We start from the raw sequence: 22,933 nt of genomic DNA on the forward strand, positions 1-22,933 counted from the left end.
CCCAAGGGTTCCTATCTTTTTACGTCTCAGGGTAGCTTTTCACCGCCCCAGAACCTCCAGACCCAATATTTGGTCTCCCAAACATGGCCGTTCCTGATGTGTCTTCCCCAGAACATGCGGTAACCAAACAGCGAAATGTCATATTTGTTCTTGCTCTAGGCGTGGGTGATAACAGGGTAAGGAAATGTGGCCTCCCGCTCTGGGCGCTCACATGCTATTGGCGGCATGGGGACACCAGCCATCGCAGTCACCATATAAAGGAACACTATCCACGTCCTCTCTGGGGTGTCACCTTTCCTGACCCCCACATGCTTCCGTGTTTGCCCTGTTTTAACTCACCTGAGGCTGCACTACAGAGACCTGTCCCTGCCCCTCCACACCTTCTTACTTCTTAGAAACTTCTGAATTCTGTCCATTTCAAATGATCAAAGAGGGATTTGTCCTCCATTTTGCTTATGAAACCCAAATATCCTCAGAGTCTATACATGGTTGTTGCAATGCACCTTTGTGGATATCTCTTTGGCGCTCTCCATCCATCCACCATCCATCCATCCATCCATCCATCCATCCATCCATCCATCCATCCATCCATCTAGCCATCCATCCATCTATCCGTGCGTCCGTCTGTCCGCTGCACACCCCCAGGCCGTGCATATCCCTCCCATGAGGGCACAGAAGGCCAGGCCTCTGTGACCACATGCAGCACGGTTTCCCGAGAGCCAAAGCCTGCACCTAACATCCTTTCCTGTCCCTTTGAATTAAGAGGCGCCCGTCATCTTGTCCGTGGAAAGAAACATCACCGGACCAGAGCAGCACCTGTCTGTCATGGTTGGAGGCACTGTGGAGGCAGCCGTGAGAGCAAACGTGACCATCCAGTGTCCTGTAGCAGGTCAGTGTGGCCACCTCCCGCCCGTGGTGCCAGGGGACACCCACACCTCAGCCTGCGGGACTAGCAGTGTGATTTTCCAGCACACCTGGCAGTGGCGCTGTGTCCCGGGTGCGCGCACACCAGCTCAGGAGACCAGTGTGGAAAGCGGAATGCCACTGGATTCTTTTCCAGGGAGGCCATGGCATTCTGGCCAGACCAGGACACTCTGGGGCGCTCTAGCTCCCTGGCTCCCCACTTCTAATGGGGGCCCTGTGGCTACAGCCACTTCAGATGAGCCTTCTAGTCAGGTGGTTGCCTGGTGAGGATGGAGTCTGAGCAGTTGAGGGGACTTGTTGAAAATGGTGAGATGTGTCCTCCAGCTGCACATGCCAGCGCTAGACAAAGTCAGGCCAGGGAGTGGGGATGTCAGGGCCCCTCGGCCTGGCTGCTCTGTCCTGGACCGTCCTTGGCTGAGCAGAACCACTCTCTGCCTCAGTGGCTCTTTCTGCTTTGTTCACAACAGCAGACAAACCTCCTTTCTGACAGACTTATTTTTCTTTAATAGAAATAACGCTTTCAGTCTGACCTTGCCTTACTGTCGGCCATTCTGCCTCGTTAAGCCCTACCCTGGGCCCATGCATTCCCCGCCCTGAGACGCCCTGAGATCTGTGTTACATGCTGCACACATGTCCATGGTGTGGGGGCCTGTGTGGATGGCTTTGATCTGTTTCTCAGAGACACTGTGTGCCCTCAAAATGCAGGTCTGCTCTTCGCCCGTGATTTACGGTGCTTTGATTGAAGTCTCTGCACGACTGTAGTTCCCTGGTCTCTACCTTCTGCTGGGGAACCCGTGGTTACAGCCAGTGAACAGGAGTCTTGCCTGGGCCGTGACCCAGAGAGCCCAGAGTAACTGGAGGAGCCTTTGCTGCTGGTCGCGGTCACAGGTGAAGGTGCATGTAATGAAAGGCTCCTGGGACACATGCGTCCGGCTGGCAGGCTGTCCCCTCCGCCCCCAGTGGCCACTTGCTTGCCATGTTTCCACAACTGCACCTTTGGCTCCACAAACAGTGGAAATTTGCTAACCCCCAAGGTATTATTTTTCACCCCTTGGAAGTCCCTGCGGTGTTTGGCCTACACAGATTTTTGGAAAAAAAAAAATCCCTGCAGCCTCCCAACTGACTCCACCCACAACTATGTGAGTTTTCTGGCACAAGGCACCTCCCATTACCAAACGGGCCGCCATTCTCTGGCTGCAGCAAGGAGGGAAGCAGAAGGGAACTTTGCATTTGCCAAGCCACAAATGTCTAGAGTTTCTGCAGCCCTACACCTGCAGAGCATTCTGCAAAACAGCTCTGACTTCTATTAAGAGAAACCTCAACTTTTAACATTATTTCTCGATTTCTTCCTTCCACAATAGTTTAAAATACGGCTTTTGGGGGGATGAACCGTTGGACGGGCAGTGGTGTATTAATTTGCTTGTGCGTGGAGGCTACAGCACCGACCATTTAACTTTTCCGGGTTTATTCTCTGGGTCAGGCCCAGCATGTGGGCCACCTCCGTCCTCTCCCTGACTCCTGCAGCTCCTCGGCCCTGAGCCCCATGGCACCCTGGGGCTTTGATGGAGCTCAGGCATTGGGGCTCCCTTCCCTCCTTTCTCCCCCAACGTTCTGCTCTCATTAGCAATGGTCCCATTGGTCTTTCTTTACCTGGCAGGCATCCTCTATGGACCAGACCCTAGGAACACATCAAGAGTCCTTTCCTTTTCAAAATAAACCCGCCTCGTTTTGAGCACTGTGCCATTTTCAATAAACCTGTAGTGAACTAACTGTGTTTTCTTTTGGGCAGAAGCCACCGCTAACTTAGCTTTTCTGTGGAGATTCATCTTTGTAAAGACAGGTGGGGAAGTTGATGAAAGGTCAGAACACTTGTATTTCACAGACAGTTCTGTCACTAGCTTATATGTGACCACAGGTGAGGCAAATGTGCTTCCTACGGACATCTCTAATGTAGGAAATACACCATGTTAGGGAAGGAAGGGACTTTTCATTTTATGGATGAGGGCATTGTCACGTTCACAAGTGTGAAGGTCGCTTTATGAGATTACATTTTGATATTGCACATGGAGATGCTGGTGGTAAATCAGGGGCACACATAAACTTTTCTTTTACTTTCCAGTTGCCCTTCAGACATTTTCCGCTAATTATAATAAGCTCATCTGTTCTATCCCTTTTGGACAGATTCAGTCCTTTGTTACAGTCAAATATGCTTTATTTAACCCGTGTGGTGCAGACCTCCATCGTGATCCTCTCAAGTCACTCGGAGTTGATGCTTCTAACAGTGGTATTCAGTCATAGAACCTGGAAATCTGTATGTCTACAGGTTAAAAGTTCTAAGTTGCATTGTTCTTTTAAAAAAAAAAAGTTCTTTTAAAAATGAGAGGGGGAAATAAGTGTTAACTGCACTCTCTCTGCCACCTTCTGGTGACAAAGGAAAGCTCATCAGAGGAAAAGAACCAGTAACTATCAGTAGCAGCATTTCTTTTTTCTCGTGCTAATGTAAACACATTGTTCTGTAATTCTCTGTTGTGTGTGTATTCTGTGTTGCTTGGTTTTCTTGTTCCTGAAGCTCATCGGAGGGGCAGCCGGTCTCCTTCTGTGCCCTGAAGTGTTCTTGTTGTGTCTAACTGAATTATTAGCTTTCTTCACTGGGTTTAATCATTTTCCTTACAGGGGAGGATTGGGAGAAAATTTTTGTGGTGCAGCAAGATTATGTGGTTAAATTCCTAAACGTAGCCTCATCTGTCTGACAATTATTTTCCCCTATCGAGTATTGGTTTATATTATATAGTGTGGAACGTAATGGTAGTGATTTAACGTCTTCGTCACAGATCCCCTTGACCACTCCACCCCCCGAAAGAGCCCTCTCTCCACAAGGGTTTGCATATAATTTTCAGAATGCTTAAAAAGAAAACCTGAGAATAATATGCTTACTCCTGTTTTATGAACTCAACGTGTGGTGCTTTTTGACTGTAGTCTAAATGAAAGCTCATTTTTTTTTCTTAATATGTGGGGTTTTTTTTAATGTACCCCCTCTTTTCTATTACGTTTCTCTCTTTTTTAAACCATATACAGTCTTTGAAATGGGTAAAATTATGTTTAAGCTTATTTAAAACCTCTCTTGGAGCTCAGAAAGGTTATCCACCCCCCCACTTTTTTCTTTTTTTCTTTTTACTTCAGTACAGAAATTTTCCCAGCAACTTCCTCTCTGAGCCCTGCATTCAGTCAGACCATCAATCATAGGTGGTTGGAAATCCCATCCATTCAGCAAGCATTCACTAAGCCCAGTCTAGTTTTTCAGTGTCCAGAGATGAATAAAATCTGGGTTTTGCAGCTATATAAACAAGGAACCTATGATATAACAAATGCCAAAATGTAAGTGTTTACAAAGTGCATCAGCCACACGGAAGAGAGAATAGTTAAGGCTTCTGAAGGATTGAAGGTGGTTTACAGAATAGATGACATTACAATCAGGCCACTTGGAACAAAAAGGAAGGCCATTGGAAGCAAAAGAAACAGCACATGTGCAAAAGCAGGGAAACACGAGAGCTCCTGGCTCATTTGCAAATACCACAGGCAGATCCGTGTGAGTTAAACCGGGGTGTGAGGGAGACTGAGAAGAGGTGGGTTTGAAAGTATAAGTTGGGACCAGATTGCGAAGGGCTTTGAATGTCATACTAAAACCCTGGACATCATGTTATTGGCAGTCGGGAGACAAGAAAAGTTTTAAGCAGAGTAGTGGGATGAGCCAGTCTGTGTTTTAGAAAGTGCATTCTGCCTGCAGTATGGATTGAAAAGTGAGAGGGAAGAGAAACTGCGGAAAGTTATACATTGAACTCAGTAAAATGACATCAGCGGTCATTGATTGGATTGTTGGGACAGCCATTCAAAACATTAAGATTCCATGCCTCTGATGGACCCAAGAGGGAGCAGGCTCATCTGGCATTTAGCATTGGATGTGTCATTCATTGAGGACCTGGGACATAGTTGTCCCCAGGCTGGGGCTGGGGTGTTGGCACATAGAGGTTGAGTTAAACACGGGAAAGAAACTACATCGCAAAGCGCTCAGGTGTGTAAGGCGCCTATGGAAAAACCATCGAAACTCATCATCAATAAGAATGCTAACGTGGGTACCTAACGTGTGTCCGTTTGAACAGCCCGTGAGGAGGGTATTGTTATCATCTTTGTTTTGCAGAGGAGAGGATGAGTTCACATACCTGCCTGGGTCTGTGTGCCTAACGAGTGTGAGCTAAGATTTAACCCCAAATCTGTGTGACTGCACTGGAACTGGACAGAGAAGGAAGGAGACTCTGGGCTTGAGACAGCAGAATGGGAAGCAGGAGGTCGGACCAGAGAGAGTGTCAGAGCTCTGAGGCAGGACTTAGGAAGTGTCCCAGCTTGGGGACATGGTGTCAGAGGCGCGGGTACAGGCAAGAGCTGGCACCCAACCTCAGCTGGAGACCTGACCTGTGGTGCGAGATCTAGGACCGAGGTGGGACACACTCAGACGCTGGCCTCTTGTCACCTGCAGGCTGCCAGCCAGTGTGAGGCCAGCGTCGGCCTGACTCCCGGGGGCTCCGCCCTTTTCTCCTGTCTGCTCATTCATGTATCCCCCGTAGTTATGTGTTTGACAATGCAGCACCCACATCTTCATGACTGACCCGTATACTATGTCATGGACGGTGTCGGTGGGTCAGGCCTTGAGCTCACTTCCCCCCGCCCCGCTCACACCCCACTCTGAGAGCATCTGCTTTCATCCGTCTTTAGTGTGGCCTAGAAACCGGGGTGTTTTAAAGCTTCCAAGACGATTCTAATGTACAGCCAAGAACCACTGCTCTCGCCAGTACCTGAAGCTAGAGTCACCTGGGACTCATCTCAGTTGTGGTCTCAAAATGAGAGACTCTTCCTCGGGACACAGTGGGTGACGAGGAATAAGCTAGAGGCGGGGGCTAAACGGCAGGGCCTGGGCCCTGGCTCTGGGCTCGTTGTCAAGGTGGAATCAGCTGACACGTCGGTGTTCTAAGGTCCGCAGAGGAGGCGTCTGCTTCAGGGTCAGACAGAGTCGTGGACGAGAGGCCTATGAGTGGAAGTCTCCCAAGCGGTAAATGAGAATATGAAATACCAGTGGGGGGAACAGCACGTAGAAAAATCTTCGTGCTATGCACGAAGGGGCTGGAGGATGAGCTATTCATGGTTTGCACCGGTGCCCTTGACATGAAAAGGGTTCTGCGCTCTCCTCCAAGAAGAGGAGGAGCTATGGAGCTGGGAACACTGGATCTGCCTCCCCACCATTCCTAAGGAGAACGAACGTCTTCACAGAGCAAGTGGGGTCCGCTCAGACAGAAAGAGAAGAGTCAGTGACTTGAGGGAGGAGGGCAGGGAGCTGTGGGGAGTCAGCCCAGCCCTGACACGTCACCACGGAGCTCCGCGGACAGCAGCCCACATGCCGTTCTCTGGGGTTTGGGGTGACAGCAGCAGAACCCACAGGAAGACCATGGGGCGATATTTAAATGTGGGTTTTAAGGAGCACAACATCATTGTTTGTTCGCCCACGTCCCAGGGTTATGTTGCTAGGTGACCAAAACCCCTTGGTTATCAGAAAGGGCCCCTGGAATGGCCACGGTGGTCCCAGTTTGGGCTGCTGTTCAGGAATTCTCTGTCCTGCAGTCAGCGGTTCATACCATGTGTAGAGCTCCCGTGTGTGCCTCTGATTTGCACCAGCTTTGGCTTCGCGTCTTATTCTGCAGGGAACCACTGGGAGTTTTGGGTTTGGAGATAAAATGCTGAATGACCCTCATGGGCCCTTTCGAGCTTATACATGAGACCTCAGCGGACAACCCAGCAGTGAACTGTGCGGCTCGTGAGATATGGCTGCTGGAGTCCCAAGCCCAGCAGAAGCCCAGGGTCCCTGACAGGTCAAGGGTGACCACACCAGGAAGAGGCCTGTGTCAACAAGAGGAAGGACTTCCTCCGTGTCAGAGGAAACACATTTTAAAAGCCTTCGGGGAAAGGCTCTTGGCTATGGAATTGGGAAAGGAGGCTGTGACCCAGATTCCTTCTAAGTCCTCAGATCACATCGCTTGGGGATCCAATTAGGCCAAGCTGTTAATCATTTTACCAGAGAAGAGAAAGAACGTCAACAGCTATTCGAGAGAATTCTGTGACTGGTAAGAGCCATAGACTTATATTTGGAGGGAGTTCTGCATATGGCTTTATTGATAGGATAAATTGATAGGTGGTCCTTCATATCTGCAAAGCGTTGGCTTCGTATTGCCAAGAGTCCAATTCCTTATAAAATTTAGCATGTTATGAAGATGGACCCTGCAGTTGAGAAGAGTAGTCTTTGTACCAGTAGCTTTGAGATATTTTCTCTGACACCGAAACTGGATTCTTACTCATTTGCTTCATTTATTAGCGACAATTCCCTTTGTGGTTTGCCTACTCTGTGTTCAGTGTGCCTTATAGCTTTTCAAATGGAAGTGTGTTTCTTCATAGGCCCTGGGGGTAACTGAGGGTAGCTTACACTTTCCGTTGTTTGATGTGAAAAAAATACAGACTATATTGTATGAGTATTGTGTCGTTGCAGGAAACAAACAAATGAACAAAACCAAACAAGAATAATATATGTGACACGCTGATATAAAAATCTAGCATTTACAGCTGTCTGACCAGGCCAAGGATTTTATAGTGTGGAATATGTCATGGGCCTTTCAAGGATGAAGGAAATTTGTTTTTAAACAGTGACTATTTTAAAGACACCCCAGAGGTGCAGACTTGTTTGCAACACATGTTCCGCAGCCCCTCCAGATCTGAACTTTTTTCCACAACACTTGCCTTCCAAAAACAATTTCAGCATTGTGGAAACAGAGCGTTGAATATTTCAGAGCTGTACGTCTTGGGGGAAAGAGCCTGTCTTTGAGGTTAGATAAATAAGTTTAAACTATTTCTGACATTTTATGGCTGTTTCCGCAGAGCAAACATTGGTAGTTTTGAAAGACTGTGAAGAGCAGTGGTCTGAAGGATCACCTCTGACTTCCTTCTGGCCCCTTCAGTGCTTTGAAAATGTGCCCCGTGGAGCGATGCGTCTGGGTGCTGAGTTGCAGGGTCAGCTTCTTTCCTCAGAACCGGAGACCCCTGCTTCTCCCTTTACATTTGAAAACTTGCTGAGTTTTGTGTTGTTTTTCTGGCATTGTTCGTACAGGTAGACTGTTACTGTTGGTGTAAATTCGGTAGCATCGCCTTGCCTACCATTCTCAGGTGCAGGTTTAAGGATGAGTTCCAGGGTTTGGGAATTTTGCAGAACCTTCCAGAACCTACTTGTGCCAGCTCTCGAGGGCTTACCCTGGCCTGGGCCCTTTGCCTCTGGCTCCCTTCTGCACTAAACTGGTGTAGTCTCTCTTTTTCTCTCCATCAACCAGGCTGCAAAAGTCAGTTCCTTGACTGCTTGCTACTTCATAGCGTTTGGCACATTTTTTAAGCAACACCACAGGTTCAGGGATCTTAACAAAGGCTTCCATCACCCAGCTCTTCTGCCCCCTGCCCTCCTTGCCTTCATCCTTCCTCTCCTCACCCCTAACTCCTTGGATTGCCATAGGAGCCCCACATTCTTCTCTCCTTGCTATGCAGCTCTAGACTGCAAATCAACGCATGCATCTAAACCTTCCAGGATGTTCAGAAGGAAGATCGTGCTCCCTCTGTAGAAGACAGCTGGAGTTTCATAGAGGAGGACAATTGCTCTGACCTGTGGTTTGTTCTCTTCTATTTACTCCCACAAGCCCGCTGTGTGAAAGGCGCTGTTCTGTGCGTCTCCGCCCTGAAGAAGCTGCTGGCTGATTTTTTCCTGAGGCCTCGTGCTCTGTCACAGGCCCTTCAAGTGTGTCTGGTTCGTTGCTGGAGGAAGCAGCGGATCCCTGAGAGGACACGTACCCTCCTTACTCTCCTGAAAGCCTCAAGGCAGGAGAAGCTGCTCAGCCCTGCAGCAAAGCTATGACCCAGCTCCTAGCAGGTGCTTGCACACAGTAGGCACTTACAGTACATTCACTGGATGGATGAGCCCTTGATCACTTAAAGGTGCAGGCAGTTGTTGGTAGGGGACAGTCTGAATGGCACTGAAGTCCCTGCCACCAACTGCTGTCAGCAGAGGCGTGAGGGACTTAAGGCAGCTAGGAAGTAACGGGGCATCAGGATAACTAGTGACCAAAGTGGACTCCAAAAATCGTGCTGGGGAGTTTTTCTTTTTTAAAAAAATTTCTGCCTAGCAGTAAGCTCTGCTGAGATGAACTTCAGGCTTCCTGGGTGCAGCGTCCACGCCCCATCCTCACCAGCCCAGCTCTGCGTTTCAGACCTCCTTCACGGCCCCGTATATAACCAATCACTAAGTCCTATTGGTTTTTCCTCTTTAATGTTTCCTAAGTTGACCTATTTCCCTCTCGACCCACTGCTCCTGCCTTTGTCTCTCAGCTCAGTTGCTTCAGTGACCACCAGACTGGTCCTCCTGAGCCTTGCCTCCCTCTTCCCCATTTTATACCACACCCACACTGATAGTTCTTTTTTTTTTTAATTAAAGTTTATTGGGGTGACAATTGTTAGTAAAATTACATAGATTTCAGGTGTACAATTCTGTATTACATCATCTATAAATCCCATTGTGTGTTCACCACCCAGAGTCAGTTCTCCTTCCATCACCATATATTTGCTCCCCCTTTACCCTCATCTCCCACCCCCCACCCCCTTACCCTCTGGTAACCACTAAACTATTGTCTGTGTCTATGAGTTTTTGTTTCTCATTTGTTTGTCTTGTTTTTTTGTTGTTTTTGGTTTATATACCACATATCAGTGAAATCGTATGGTTCTCTAATTTTTCTGTCTGACTTATTTCGCTCAGCATTATACTCTCAAGATCCATCCATGTTGTCACAAATGTTCCTATATCATCTTTTCTTACCGCCGAATAGTATTCCATTGTGTATATATACCACAACTTCTTTATCCATTCATCTATCGAAGGACATTTTGGTTGTTTCCATGTCTTGGCCTCCATAAACAAAGCTGCAATGAACATTGGAGCACATGTGTCTTTATGGATAAATGTTTTCACATTTTTTGCGTAGATACCCAGGAGAGGGATTGCTGGGTCATACGGTAATTCTATTCATAATTTTTTGAGGAACCGCCACACTGCCTCCCATAGCGGCTGCACCACAGACTGATATTTCTAAAGTACCAATCTGATATTTTCACCACTGCTTAACATAATTGTTTTCTATTTCCCGTGGAGTAGATTCAGCCAAACTCCATACTACAGACAGTCAATTTTCATTTTAGGGGTATCTGCTTATCTTGTTAGTTTCATCTCACTACTCCTCTGTGTGCTTTAAACTCCAGTCGTAATCAACAGTTTATGGTTTTCCAAATGCACTGTATTTTCCTTTGTGTGTAAGCCTGTCTGCATACTGTTCCTTCCACCGAAAACCATCTCCCACCCCCCTTAGCTTGACGTTCCTTCCTGTGGGACTCTTCCCCTTCGTCCAGTCTGCATTCAGTACAGCTTCCATGTGCCGGTGTCTGCCTTTATCAGAAGCCTGCCATTACCTGTTTCTCTCCAAAGCCCCCTTCTAAAGTGAAGTTTCTTAAGGAACTTGGTTCACCATCACATCCTTAGCACCAGCATAGAGTCTCACATATAGCGGGCACTTCATAAACTTGTTTTGAATTAATGAATAATAGCAATAGTTGTATTGCATTTCAAAATATAGGACATGCAGTCAAAGCTACACTCCAAAGAAAATTAATAGCTTTAAATATTTTAATTTTAAAATAAGCAAATTAAACTAATATTAATTGGAAGACTTAGAAATTTCCATGTAAGCTAAGCTAGAAATAGGAAATTTCTTTGATTTGATAACAAGTTGCAGAAACCAAAATAAACATCATTCTTTAGGGTGTTATACATGAGTAATATTCCCTTTACAGTTGGAAACAAGACAGTCATGCCTGCCATAACTGTTATTATCCAGCATTCTTCTAGAGACATTAGTTCATACAATGCAATAGTTCACAGAAATCATAGGTTTAAATATTGGAAAAGAAGAGATCAAATTGCCATTATGTGCAGTTATGATTGTTTACCTTAAAAAACAATATTAATTGAAAATTATTGAAAATAATAAAGTTCGGTAAGGTGAATGGGTAGTCATAGTTTTTCTACTTGTCAGCAATAAACAACTATAACATGTATTTTTATATAAAATGTATTTTTAAGGAACCTGCTTACTATGGCAGTAAAACCGGTAAAATGCCTAGGTCTACATTTATGAAGAAATATGCAAGACCTACCACTTACATGAGATTGCGATCTATCATTTCTGGAATAAACTGCATGGGTGTGTGTGAATCTCGGCTCCAGTTTTGATTAGCTGGTGACCTTAGGAAAGTGGAATCTCTGTGTGTGTATATATTTGTAGAAGAAACAACTAGAAGAATGTATGCACCTGCAATTAGCACTTCTCTGGGTACGTAGGTCCCGGGCTGGGTTTGACTTGACTGGCTTCCTTGACTGTAGGATGAAGCCCGGGGAGAAGCAGAGTGCCACCGTGTTCATGGAGCATGCATGTTGCCTGCCGTGACATGTATCACAAATGGCATGCGTATGGTGTGACATCTCTTTTATGTCCAAAAGCCTTGCCCTGTCTGCCACATTCTCTAGCCAGAGTTCTGCAGGAGGAGAGGACACCCTCAAAACCAGTTACTGCCCTGAGATACCCCAGCTCTTAAGAACCAGATGAGATTCCCCAGTTTCCCATTCCATAGCCCTGCAAAATGCTAAGACATCTCAAGATTGGGGGGAAGAAAGTCTTTCAATTCGTCGTTTCCCCTCTGTGTCTGGAGATGTTGGTCACATTCTCCGCACCTCACGACATCAACCCAGGCTTGGAACTCAGCACTTCTTTTTGTTCCCTGAAATTACCTCTTTCACAAAACCATTAATGAACAAAAACTGTTTCCCTGAAGGTTTTATATTCATCCTGAAGGAGAAACATTTTATTGCATATGCACAGCAAACAACTTACAGACCCGTATTAGGTACTTTTCCCCCAGACTTCTTTATGACAACCGAGCACAGCCATAGGAAAGCTATCCAAGCAGACATACCCACTTTTCCTACTCTATGTGATGAAACCCATTTGCTGACTATGGTCAACATGCTGGATGGTATTTGTCATACGGTTCTGTGGCCCTGTTCTTAAAGGAATCTGCCTTTGTCGTATTTGTTTTCATTCCAAAGGTGTCCCTCAGCCTACGGTAACTTGGGTGAAGAGAGGAGGACCTCTGAGTGACAATATTTCCTTGCTTTTCAATGGATCCCTGTTGTTGCAGAACGTTTCCCTTGCAAATGAAGGAACCTATGTCTGCACAGCCACCAATGCTCTTGGAAAGGCAACGGCCACGTCCACACTGCACTTGCTGGGTAAGTGTCCCGTTCTGGCTGTCTGTTCAAGGGCTTCCTGTGAGCTCTGTGGGACCCAGCTGCTTCCTGCAGTCCTATTTGGAATTCTGGGGAATGCATCTTTTCCATCTTTCTAGTTGGGCTATACACCCTGGAACGTGCAGAGATGCCACAGATTAGCACAGTGCATAACTTGCTAAACCCTATAGCTTCCCACACACTTGCAGCTCCCAGGTGTGAACCCAAGCACCCAGAGACAGTGCAATCGATTGGAAAGGGCTTATTTCCTACTTACTGTCTTCTTATAGGACACCAAACTAGAACAAGAATTACGTAAGTTCTAATTGGTAAACAAGTGTTCTTTTTTTTTTCTCAGAACAAAGACGGTCAGATAGTAAAACTGTATTTCCCAAGGACCATAAAAAGCATATGCGCCAGGCATCCAACACTGGAACCAACAGCAGTGACCCGACAGGAAAAGCCCTGCCATCAGGTTTGGGATTTTGACTTTTTTGGAATTTATTCTTTGTGAGGCACGTGCAAAGAAAAGGATTTAGCTAAAAGACCCCCCTGTGTTTTGCACTTTGCAGTAAGTAAAATTATTCCTAAGCACGCCAACAGCTTTCCCTTTGTCCCTCATCTTCTGTAGTTCAATTTGTTCCTTCCATATTGAAGCATCTTTGGAAAAAAACAAATTCATTCCTTAGGAAGCCCCAGAGCTCATATCCCAAATGTGTATCATTATTTCTGATAGTATTGGTTTTCCAGCTTTAAAACTGTTGCCAATATTAATAGAGGGCAGATTTGCTAAGAATTCTAGAATTCATTCTTTCATTTTTCACGTGTTTTTTTTTTTCCCATGCATGCTAACTTTGTTGTGTAGCAGTACTTGGTCAGGAGAAACTGATCTTAAGTACTTCAAGTTTGCAAAACTCTTCAGGAGGCAAAGGGAGAGAGGTAGCGTGAAGCAAAGCAGCAATGCTAGCATCACAGGAAACCACTGCCGATAATCTCAGCTCCTTGTAGCTCAAAAATGAATAAATCCCAGGAGGACACAGAGACACCACTGTTAGACCTCCTGTTGGGTGATACCTACTCTACAGGAACAATAGTGGCTGCATCATTTCAACCTTTTCAATATTGCACAAGCGCCTCTCGTTTGCAGAATATATCCCATAGAACACAACGCTGCAGATTCAGACCCAGAACTGTCGTTCCCAGGCTTGCAGTTCCTGACATGCAGGGAGAGCCTGGAAGGCGAAATGACATGGAGCCGCCAACCAGCAATCCAGCTCATGGTGTTTACGATGTCACTATCCAGGAGTATTTTTACGACGTATTTCTTCTCCTGGTTCAGATATAATACTACCATTGTTACATACACTATCATCCATTTACCCAACTTTGTCTTAGTCCATTCCGGCTGCTATAACAAAACACCACAGACTGGGTAGCTTAGAAATAACAAACATTCATTTCTCACGTTCTGGAGGCTGGGAAGGCCAAGGTCTAAGCAGGGGCAGATCGGTGTCTGGTAAGAGCCCACTTCCTGGTTCACAGAGGCCGTTTTTTCTCTGTGTCCTCACATGGTGGAAGGGGGGAGAGAGCTCCCTGGGGCCTCTTTTATCAGGGCACTAATCTCAATTGATAAGGGCCCCATCCTCCTGACCTAGTCACCTCCCAAAGGCCCCAACTCCTAAGTCCATCGTATTGGACATTAGGATGTGACATAAGAATTTTGAGGAAACACAACATTCAGTCTACAGCATCCTTCAACCAATAGTGGTCCAATGCTTACACTTGCCAGGGCTGGGGATGCAGAGATGAGTCTAAAGGTCACCGTGTAAAGAGGGAGGCAGCCATGTAAACAGGTATTTTGAAGCAGCGTGACACGGGCCATAATAAAAGGATGACCAAGGAACGATGGTAGCACCAACGAAGGGGCCTTGGCTCTCTCTGGGAGGTCAACCAAGTTCTCATCTTGGTCCTGGGGTTCTGGGAAGAGGTTGGAGAACATTCCAGGCAGAGAAACTGGGATGTGCATAGGCAGAGAGAACTGCCAAGTGGCCTGGAACACGAATACCAAACAAACTCCCTTGAATCAGTTAATAAAAAAATTGGATATTCATTGGGCTGAAACTGTTGGTGAAGGTGAAGCTGTTGGACTATTTACAAATTTGGTTTATTAGAACCACCTACATTGTTCTGCCACCTTCTACACACACACACACACACACACACACACACACACACACACGTGCGCATTGTGGATTATGCCAACATTTCAATGAATGTTTATCTTAGGAATTTAATAAATATTGGTTGAGTACCGAATATATAACATGCCCCATCTTAGAGGTGAACAGGACAGAAGAGATCCCCACTCTCATGGGCTTGGTTTTCCAGTAGGAGAGATGAACAATAAACAAGTAAACAAACAAATAAGGTAGCTCTCTGTGGTAAGTGCTAGGAATAAAGAAAAATAGTGTGATGAGATGCACGGTGATTGAGCAAAACCCTGTCGTGAAGGTAATTAGGACCTGCTCTCTGATCCCGGACCTAAAGGATGAGAGAGCGCCGTCGTGCAGAAATGAGGAAGGAGCATTTATGGCAGAGGGAATAGTAAGTGTAAGGACCATCAAGTGGGAACGAGCTTCACGTGCTCGAGGAACAGAAACGGTCATCTGAGGGGGCACAGGGAGGGAGCAGGAAAAGAGATGAGGCTGGAGAGTTGTTAAGGACCAGATCCTTCAGAGCTTTGGGGGTCACAGTGAAGACTAGAGTTTATTCCTAAAGCGTGCAGCCACCGAGGAGTCTTATGTGGGGGTGAACATGATCTTTTCAAATGCATTTGTGTCAAAAATCACTGACTGTAACATGCACAAAAATTATATCACGTTGGACCTCGTCAAAATTTCAAAAATCTGCTCATCAAAGACACCATTAAGAATATGAATAGAGAAGCCACAGAACAGGAAAGAGATTGGCAGAACATAGGTCTGATGAAGAACTTACGCATGAATCTAGAATATATGAGGAACTCCTACAAGTTAACAATGAACTCTCCTCTCCCCAAAAAAGACAATGGACAAAAAGCTGGAGAGTTCATTAAAGAAGATTTACAGATGGCAACCACAGTGAGATATAATTTCACACCTCCTAGGATAGCGAGAACAAAAAAGACCAACAGTGCCAATTTTTGGCAAACATGTGAAGCCACTGAAACCCTCTTGCATTGCTGATAACTGTGCAAAATGGTACAATCACTTTGGGAAATGTGTGGCATTTCTAATAAAGTTAGGCACACACCTGCCCTTGACCCAGCAATTCCACTCACAGGTATTTACCCAAGAAAAATGAAAACATCTCCCCCAAAATACTTGTCTAAGGATATTCATAGCAGCTTTCGCCTCATAATGGCCCTCGACAGAAGAATGGATACACAGCCTGTGGCATAGTCATTCAATGGATAGTCTGCAGCAATACAAGGAGAAGCTATTACTGTTCACAGCAACATGGCTGCATCTCCGAAACTTAATGTGACGCGAAGAAGCCAAACACAGAAGTGTACAGGTGACCCACTTATACAGATGTTTTTCAAGAAATATACTGGACAAGTCTTTGGAGATTTGTGACAATTTGAAAATGCTTGCACACAAACCTTATTTTCTTAGTATTGTCTTTTCTTTTGCTTCATTTATTGTAAGAATACAGTATATAATACATATAACGTACAAAATAGATATTCATTGATGGTTGATGTTATTGGTTGGTAAGGATTCTGGTCCATAGTAGGCTGTTAGTAGTTAAGTGTTGGGCGAGTGAAAAGTTATACATGGATTTTCAACTGTGGTGGGGGTTGGACACTCCTAACCCCTGTGCTTTTTAAGGGTCAACTGTATATAAGGTGTAAAGTCTAAGAACAGGTAAAACTAATGTATATTGAGAGGAACGAACAAGTAGTTGCCTGGGAGGGGAGGGGAATGGATTGAAAAGAGGCAGGAGGAAACTCTTTGGGGTGATGGAATGTGACACACCTCGCTCTGGTCACATGAGTACATACAATTGTGAAAACTCACAGAACTGCATACCTGATACCTGAGCATTTTATTGTATATGCGTATTTATACCTCAGTGAAAAAACATTTTTTTAAAAAGAAACGCATGTGTGTCCTGCCTTGAACTGTGAAGATGTCTTTGTGAAAAGACCCAGTCTTCCATTAATTTTTGCTCCAAAAGACGCATTAGCGCTGATGGTCCGGCTAGGTCTTATTTTGGGGGAAACACGGTAGTAGAAAGAGTTAGATTGGGAGTCAGCACACTTGGGTTCCGTGCAGCTAGAAGATGAAGGACCTTGGGCACGTCACCTAGCTTCTCTTCAGTGTCCACCTCTGCAAATAAAAATTATCTCATTCACAAGATGATCGTAAGGGTTAAATGAAAACTTGAGGTTAAAGTTTAAAAGTGCCTCACTCAGAACCTTTCGCCGGGCAGGTTCTCAATAAACGTGGCTGTTGATAAAAACTGTTTTAAATAACCCGTCATCCCGGGGGCCCACCTAAATATACATACTGTTATGCTTTGCACATCATGCCATATGCAACTTAAGACAAAGATCATAAGGAAAAAAACTGGAAAAGTGTAAGTTAATGAAATCGCTCGGCTGTGAGAAGGAACATGTGGACACAGCTGGTAGCTATCAATTACTTGTGATTAGTACCAGAAAATCTGGCACCTTCTGTGATCATATACAAATCTGTCATCATCATGCCATACCTCATCTTTTTACCAAGTGTCAAAGGGAAGGGAAAGGCTGCTTGGAATGGGGACTAAAATAAAAAAGCCGTGACTACTGGAGGGGCTCCGCATGAACTTTTCTAAAGGAAACTCCCGTTTTTACCTTTTCACATGTCTCCACGACAAACTATTTGTGCCGCTTCAGGAGTGATCTGAAGTTAAGAGTACGAATGGGATGGAAACACATCTTCAACCTTCCGGCGTCAGCCCTGGTCCTTGCTAAATCATCTTTGGTTTCTCCGCCTGACCCACTTTTGAGAAATAGAACCCGTTGGCATGGCCCTGGAGGGGCGTTCCTCTCTGTCCTCTCGGCTCTGCTGGGAGAATGCCGAGAGGCCGCCCACAGTACCTCCTCCCTCTGGGATTGTTCTGGCAGGTCCAGCTGGCCTGCAATAGCGCCTCTCCCAGGCGGTGGTCCAGGAGGCCCCATTCTGGCCGCCATTCCTAACCCTTACTACATTAAGTTAGCTGAGGGTAAATGAGATTGAAGGGACCCCCTTGCACTATGTGACGGTTTCCTCTGTGTGCTACTCAAGGAACCAGACAGGCAGCTAACCAGAAAACAGCTCGCGGTGGTCTTTTGGCCGTGTCCTCTGGCCTGTCATCGTTTCTCATCTGGGACGGTCATGACATTTGTTTCCTTTCTGCAGAGCCTTTTTGGAACCTTGGTAACTGGACACACTGCTCTGCCACCTGTGGCCCTTTGGGAGCCCGAGTCCAGAGACCCCAGTGTGTGACAGCCAATGGACAGGAAGTGAGCGAGGCCCTCTGCAGTCACCTCCAGAAGCCGCTGGCTGGGTTTCAGCCCTGTCACATCCGGGACTGCCCCTCGAGGTATGTGCAGACACTCGTCTGATTTCATCAGTACCAGGTTTTTGCTTGTTTTAAAAGGCACTGTAATTTGGACTTACTGACTCACTCCCTATGATTTATTTGGCATGGACTCTGTACTGGGCATTCTGCTAGGGGATCACAAGCAGAGACTGGGTTGATGTGGTTGGTTTCCTATTTGACAGATGGGAAAACTCCTCCAGGCTACACAGTTTCAAGGGCCCAAATTCAAATGGAGATAATCTCCTCGTAATCGCTCCCCAGTCTGCTTCCTGCACTGGCATGCTGTCTGTTCCTTAAGAGCGTAGTAAGCTAAGTCAAGGGGTTTACCTGGGAGATCCGCTGGTTAGCGGCACTAGTTAACTGCACAGTTCCCTAGACCCCACTTCTAGAGGCAAAACTGTTAACAGCCTTTCTGTGTAACAAATGATACAAGTCAGTAACTTTAAAAATGTCCAGAAGCAGACTCATGCTGTCCACCAAACCTGATCCACCCACAGTGCCTCCTGGACCCCACCCCACCCCCACCCCTTTCTCTCACTTCCATCTGTGCTTGTCTGCTGCCACGTAACCCTGGCGTCCAGGCCATCATCATTTCTCACGTGGGCTATTCCAAGAGACTTCTGATTTTCGTCATGATGCTCCTCTGTTTAAAACCCTTCAATGACTTCTGATTGTTTTAGGACAAAAGCCAGAATCCCTAGCATTGGGCATTGTTCATTTTGTTAACCTCGTGTGTAAAATCGTGCCTAGTACATAGGAGGAGCTCAGTAAATATTTGCTGCCTGACTGAATAAATGAGTGAAAGGCTAGAGGTCTGATCTACATCCACACTGGTTTTTGTCCCTAGACGGCCATTTTTTCTCCTGACTCAGAGTCTTTGCACATTCTGTTCCCTCTACCGAGAACACTGTTTCCTCTCTTTTCATTTAGTTATTTCAATACATCTATTTCACCGACCTTAGCCCTCCAAACTAACACAGGCCCCTGGGCGTTATGATTTTTTTTTTTTTTTACATTTCCTTATCATTCTTTTTAATAGCTCTTACCACAGTCTGTCTGTCTTGCTCTCCCACTTAGACTGTCAGTCCTTTGTCAGTAAGTCAATGGCTGTTTCTCTCCACACTTTATTCCCAGCACTTGGCACAATGCTGGCCCTGTTATACGTGCTCTAAAAATATGTGTGGAATGAATGAATGAATGAATGAATGAATGAATGAATAGCATAGTCCCTAGTGGATAATCAAATATGTGGCACCAAAATCCACAGTAAAAAAAAAAAAAAGGGGAGTGGCATTTCTTGAGCACAAACCTACAAGGCAGATACCCTTATCAACCCATTTTACTGAGGAGAAAATGGAGGCATGCTGAATGTGCTGCCACTCACTGCCCTTGTGCAAATGCCACAGTAGATCCAGTGACCTGCGCCTTGGAGGAAACTGGGAGGCGGGGTCACACTGTGGAATAAAATCGATGCCTTGGACACATTCTCAGAAGGGCCCCAGGCTCCCTGCTGACCTGTGTGTCAGTTCCCAGTGCATTTGTCAAAGGAGGAGCTCATGCCGAGCGTCACCTGTCCCTCAGGAAGCAGCACATGGACACTACAATAAAGAGGGGGAACGTGGTCCAAGAAGCCAGCTGTATGGCCATGGCCGTTCCTGATGGTCACAAAGAGGAAAGAATCCATGTTGGGCAATCTGTCAGCAGCCTTGTTTATTAAATACTCTCACAGCTTAGCACGCACCTGGAATAAACAGCCATGCACTTTCCTACCCAGAAGAGCCACCAGAGGTCATATAACTCTGGGTCCTTCTACCTGGGGGCGGGAGGCGGGGGAAGAGGGGTCTTCACATCTCTGTGTGATGGACCCCTCTGGTCATCTGGAGAAGCCTGCGGTCCCCTTCTCAGAACAAGTTTTAAATCTGGAAAATGAGATGTGTTTGATTACAAAGGAAACCAGTGATACTGAATACAGTTACTGAAATATTAAAAAAGGTGGGGTATCATTATAGATTTGCTTCTCTGTTAACACACAAAATAGCTAAGATCTAGTTGCACCTTAATTTTGCAGTAGTGATGAGTATAACTGATATTTGGAAATGCCTGCCTCAAGTGTACGCGTGATGTCATATGCAAATGTCTATGATTTCTTTCGGTAACAAACTCACTGGTGTGTTTTGTGACCTACACTTTTATGACTGAAGGAAATACTACATTTCGGTTAGAACTGAGTGACAATGCAGATGAAATTCTTTCCCCATCCAAGAGCATGATCCCCTTGGCACGTCGCGGGCCTCAGGTCAGGGTCCCCCAGTCCCCGTATCCCAGTGGGAGGTCAAACACTCAGAGCACACAGTGTCTCCGCGGTGTTCACTTCCAACAGTCCAGTCTCCTGTAATCATTGAAGTGTGGACTTTAGGGTCAGAAAAACCTCCAATCCAGTCCCAGCTCTGTGAGCTTGTTAGTTATGTCACCAGAGTCAAGTCATTTTAGCCCCGTGGACTCCGAGAATGGGAAGAGCATGACAACTTCATGGGATGGCGTGTAACCATCAAGCCCAGCAGGCAGCACACAGGCGCTTTACCAACATTTTCCTCCCTTCGCTTTCAATGACTTGGGATCCACCTTTTTGAAATTTCCGCCTAATGTTGCCCTCGCTCTGCCCTCCGGGGGCCACACAAGTGACAACTCTTGTGTCCATGCAGATGGCTGTGCCCCACCCCCATACCGCTTCTCTCGACATGCTGACTGTCTTGCTCCCCTGAGTCAAAGGAGGTCACAGAATAAGGCTGGGTGTCACTAGGCTGCCGCCCATGACTATAGAGGCGTGTCATGTCCCTGAACCGGTCGCAGTGTTGGGGTGAATTTTTCTTTGGAGGGTACTCTCTGTATGGTGCTGGTCTGGCAGGCCAGTCTCTGCCACCTCCTGTGGTTTTTGTCCCTAGGTGGCTCACAGGCGCGTGGTCAGAGTGCTCTACGTCTTGCGGTGAAGGGTTCCACAGTCGACAGGTGACATGCAAGCGTACAAGAGCCAGCGGCGTGGCACAGGTGATGCCTCCAACAGCCTGTGCCCCCCAAAACAGGCCTCTGGGAAGAAGACCTTGTTCCAGCCGTCCATGTGTCCCATGGGTCGTGGAACCAGGGGGCCAGGTAAAGCTCACAGATCTCGTGTTTGACACTGCTGGAATCAGTCACCTTGTTTCTAATACATTTTGTTTTTTAATTTTGGGGGTGGGGAATCTGATTGGTCTCTAAAATGTATGTATGTGTCTGACCTCACGGGTTACATTTGGAAATCACAGTGTCCGTGGCTTTCAACACAAAGGTAAAGCAAGGTTGGGTCCTTTGACGACAAAAGCTCCAAGGCAGCCTGGATTGGGTGGGAGGAATTAGAACAGGCTTCAGGAAAAGGCGCAAGGGACACTAGTGACATGTGCACAGAGTGTCAGAACCCATATCCCAAATGCCACTTTAGATAGTATTCTAATAAAAATGTTCAAGAAAAAGTGTTAAAGAAATGTGTAGGGCCCTGTATGGGTTTGCTGGGGCTGCCGTAACAGAACACCAAGACTGGGCGCCTTCAGTAACAGAAATGTCTTTGCTCCCAGTGCTGGAGGCTGGAAGTCCAAGATCAAGGTGCTGTTCGGGTGGTTTTGGTGAGAGCCCTTTTTCCGGCGTGTAGACGGCACGCAGGAGGTCATCAGCTTGTTTACACTGCGTTGTGTTTCTGTCCCAGTGTCCCGGACGTTGCCTGGGTCGCTCTCTGAGGATACAGCAGCCCCGTGTCATTTGTCACCACAACAGCTCCGATGCCGGCTGCGATGACAGAAGGAGGTACTGCCCCTCGCCCCCACCCCCGGGCAGCACACAACCTCCCCTGCCTCAGTGACTGGCTGGGAATGGAATTACTTCTGTCCACCACCTCTCATAATTGGCAATCCCTCTGAAACGATGAGTTCTTGTAGCCCCGTGCTCCGTAGTATCCATTACATGGAAGGAGGAATTCATGGGTGCCACTGATGATGACACAGTACTTGGGTGTTACACATACAGACACAGGCCCCTCAAAGAGGAAAAAGCAGTGTTGAGAACAGACAGCTCTTTTTCTCTTGATACACAAAGTTGGTCAGGCCTAATACTATTTCATTTAGGTTTTACAGATTCCATCTGCTCATGTTTTTAACTAACTTCTTGGTTTCTCTGTGTAGCAACTGGTTTGGTTAGGATATTGGCACAATGGTTTCGAAGAGGCTAAAAAGAGCTTTTGTCTTGTCCAGAGGCTTAAACAAGACAGGAGTTAGCATTTCTCTTGTATAAAAGTCTGAGCGGGTCGATGGCTTAGAGAGAGAAGTGCTGTGCTCTGTGAGATTGCCCAGATACCCAGGCTCCTTCCATCTGCTGACCCCAGCATCCCAGAGGGGCGTGAGGAGAGCACCTGGAGGGTACACGAAGTGGGCAGTTTGGAGTCTACCATTCTCATCGTGTGACCTTGGGCCACCTCCCTTCCCATCTGCTCAATGGGGTATCATCGTCCGTGGGGAGTTACGGTGGGGAAGTTTCGGTTAGTTAGCCGCAGAAGGTGCTCAGTATATCATTCTTCTCCTCCGCATCCCGAGTCTTGCTGGAGAAAATAAGATGACCTTGACCATGGCCTCGGTTACCATTCTGAGCCTTCAGTAAGGTTTGGCAATGTAGGGTCAGCTGCCTTTTCTACTCCCCACAACACGATTCAGTTCCTTGGATATATCTGCGTTTTCCAACCAAAGGCAGCAAAAACAAAAAGCAGAAAGTAGAACACAGAAGGTAGAAGGCACGGAGGCATCTACTGGGAGGTTCAATATCTGATGAAATAGGGTTTTAGAAAAAGAGACACAGAAATGAACTGAAAGGGTAGACATTTTTAATAGAAATAATAGAAGAAAACTTACTAGAGCC

General features: G+C 46.4%; 1 protein-coding gene across 3 annotated transcripts in view; it reads left to right on the top strand.

Annotated features, from left to right (window-relative positions):
- ADAMTSL3 (ADAMTS like 3) overlaps positions 1-22,933 on the top strand; it is a 188,167-nt gene that overhangs the window by 159,610 nt on the left and 5,624 nt on the right. For all 3 annotated transcript variants that reach the window (XM_088789379.1, XM_088789378.1, XM_088789377.1), the window contains exons 23-28: positions 764-889; positions 12,209-12,391; positions 12,747-12,863; positions 17,818-18,001; positions 20,944-21,148; positions 21,735-21,832. In XM_088789379.1, the coding sequence (XP_088645505.1) occupies positions 764-889; positions 12,209-12,391; positions 12,747-12,863; positions 17,818-18,001; positions 20,944-21,148; positions 21,735-21,832 (913 nt within the window). The remainder of the gene's footprint in view (positions 1-763; positions 890-12,208; positions 12,392-12,746; positions 12,864-17,817; positions 18,002-20,943; positions 21,149-21,734; positions 21,833-22,933) is intronic.

This window comes from Rhinolophus sinicus, chromosome 13 (assembly GCF_057876585.1).
Source record: "Rhinolophus sinicus isolate RSI-liver-muscle chromosome 13, RSI-T2T, whole genome shotgun sequence".
NCBI classification, from domain to species: domain Eukaryota; kingdom Metazoa; phylum Chordata; class Mammalia; order Chiroptera; family Rhinolophidae; genus Rhinolophus; species Rhinolophus sinicus.